This window comes from Meleagris gallopavo, unplaced genomic scaffold, assembly GCF_000146605.3.
Source record: "Meleagris gallopavo isolate NT-WF06-2002-E0010 breed Aviagen turkey brand Nicholas breeding stock unplaced genomic scaffold, Turkey_5.1 ChrUn_random_7180001871538, whole genome shotgun sequence".
Taxonomy (NCBI): Eukaryota; Metazoa; Chordata; class Aves; order Galliformes; family Phasianidae; genus Meleagris; species Meleagris gallopavo.
The window spans coordinates 1-1002 of NW_011136307.1; the positions used below are offsets into that span (position 1 = coordinate 1).

At 44.8% G+C, this 1002-nt stretch overlaps 1 protein-coding gene across 1 annotated transcript; it reads left to right on the forward strand.

The window, feature by feature from the left end:
* Positions 1-95: 95 nt before the first annotated feature.
* On the forward strand, positions 96-858 carry LOC104916130 (alpha-2-macroglobulin-like; the record flags this gene model as incomplete). Its single annotated transcript, XM_010727111.1, has 3 exons — positions 96-218; positions 376-427; positions 724-858. Coding segments are annotated over 3 exons (310 nt in total), but the record flags the coding sequence as incomplete, so codon positions are not given.
* Positions 859-1002: the final 144 nt, after the last annotated feature.

The window sequence follows — 1002 nt, forward strand, 5'->3', positions numbered from 1 at the left end:
TGTGACATTTGCCTGCCCCTTTGTCTGGTCCCATCACCTGTATGTACAGAACTCTGCTGCAAGTGCTCAGTGATGCACTCTTGTGCTTCTTGCAGGCAAAAGTGAATGTCACTGTGAGCAGTGTGGCAGAAGATTCGCATAATCTGTGTGATAACAGGGTTGCTGTGACACCGCTGCAAGGAAAGACAGACACAGTGATAAAACCTTTGATTGTGAAGGTTAGTCAGATCAATGATGGAGAATACCTGGGGACAGTGTGTTCTCCCATGAAGCTATTAGCAAGAGGAAGTTTAGATCTTTCTTGGAAACAGACAGGCCTACAGAGGCATGGAGACTTCCATTCCTACCTTCTGAACTACTCTTCTCCACCTGCAGCCAGGAGGCATACTACAAGAGAAGACCCAAAATGCCTTTCTCTGTGCTACAGGTATGGAACATAGTTCACTGACTGCTATCAGGATGGAAGGGATGGAGCTACTGCAGGTACCCAGAGTGGGGGGAATTTGTCCAAGAACAAGCACCTGTGCCATACCTGAGAGAACAACTGTAGTTTCTTCATATCTATCTTCTGCCTGGCAACATTTCTTTATGAGGCAAATATTTTCAGATCTCAGCTTATGTGACTGAATTTCATACTCAGTCTCATGGGGTCCCCTTCGGGTTGTCTCGATTGAGTGAGATAATTTTTCTAGTGAGTAAATTTCTGGCTTTTCCCTTCCTTAGATAACACAGTCTCTGAAGAATTCTCCCTGACTCTGCCTGAAGAAACACTGGAGGGATCTGGCCGAGCCACTTTCTCTGTGATTGGTGATAAAGGCTTTCCTTGCTCTTGGGTCCTAGTGGGAAAAGATTGCCACAGTGCTTTGGCCTTAATATGGCACCAATCCAGTTCCTCATAAGATAAACTGAAGAGTGTAATGATGGCCTTAGAAATATGTATCAAGTAATCTTTTTCAGCAATTATTCCTCTCGTATGGAAGGATCTTATGTGATCCCCAGGTG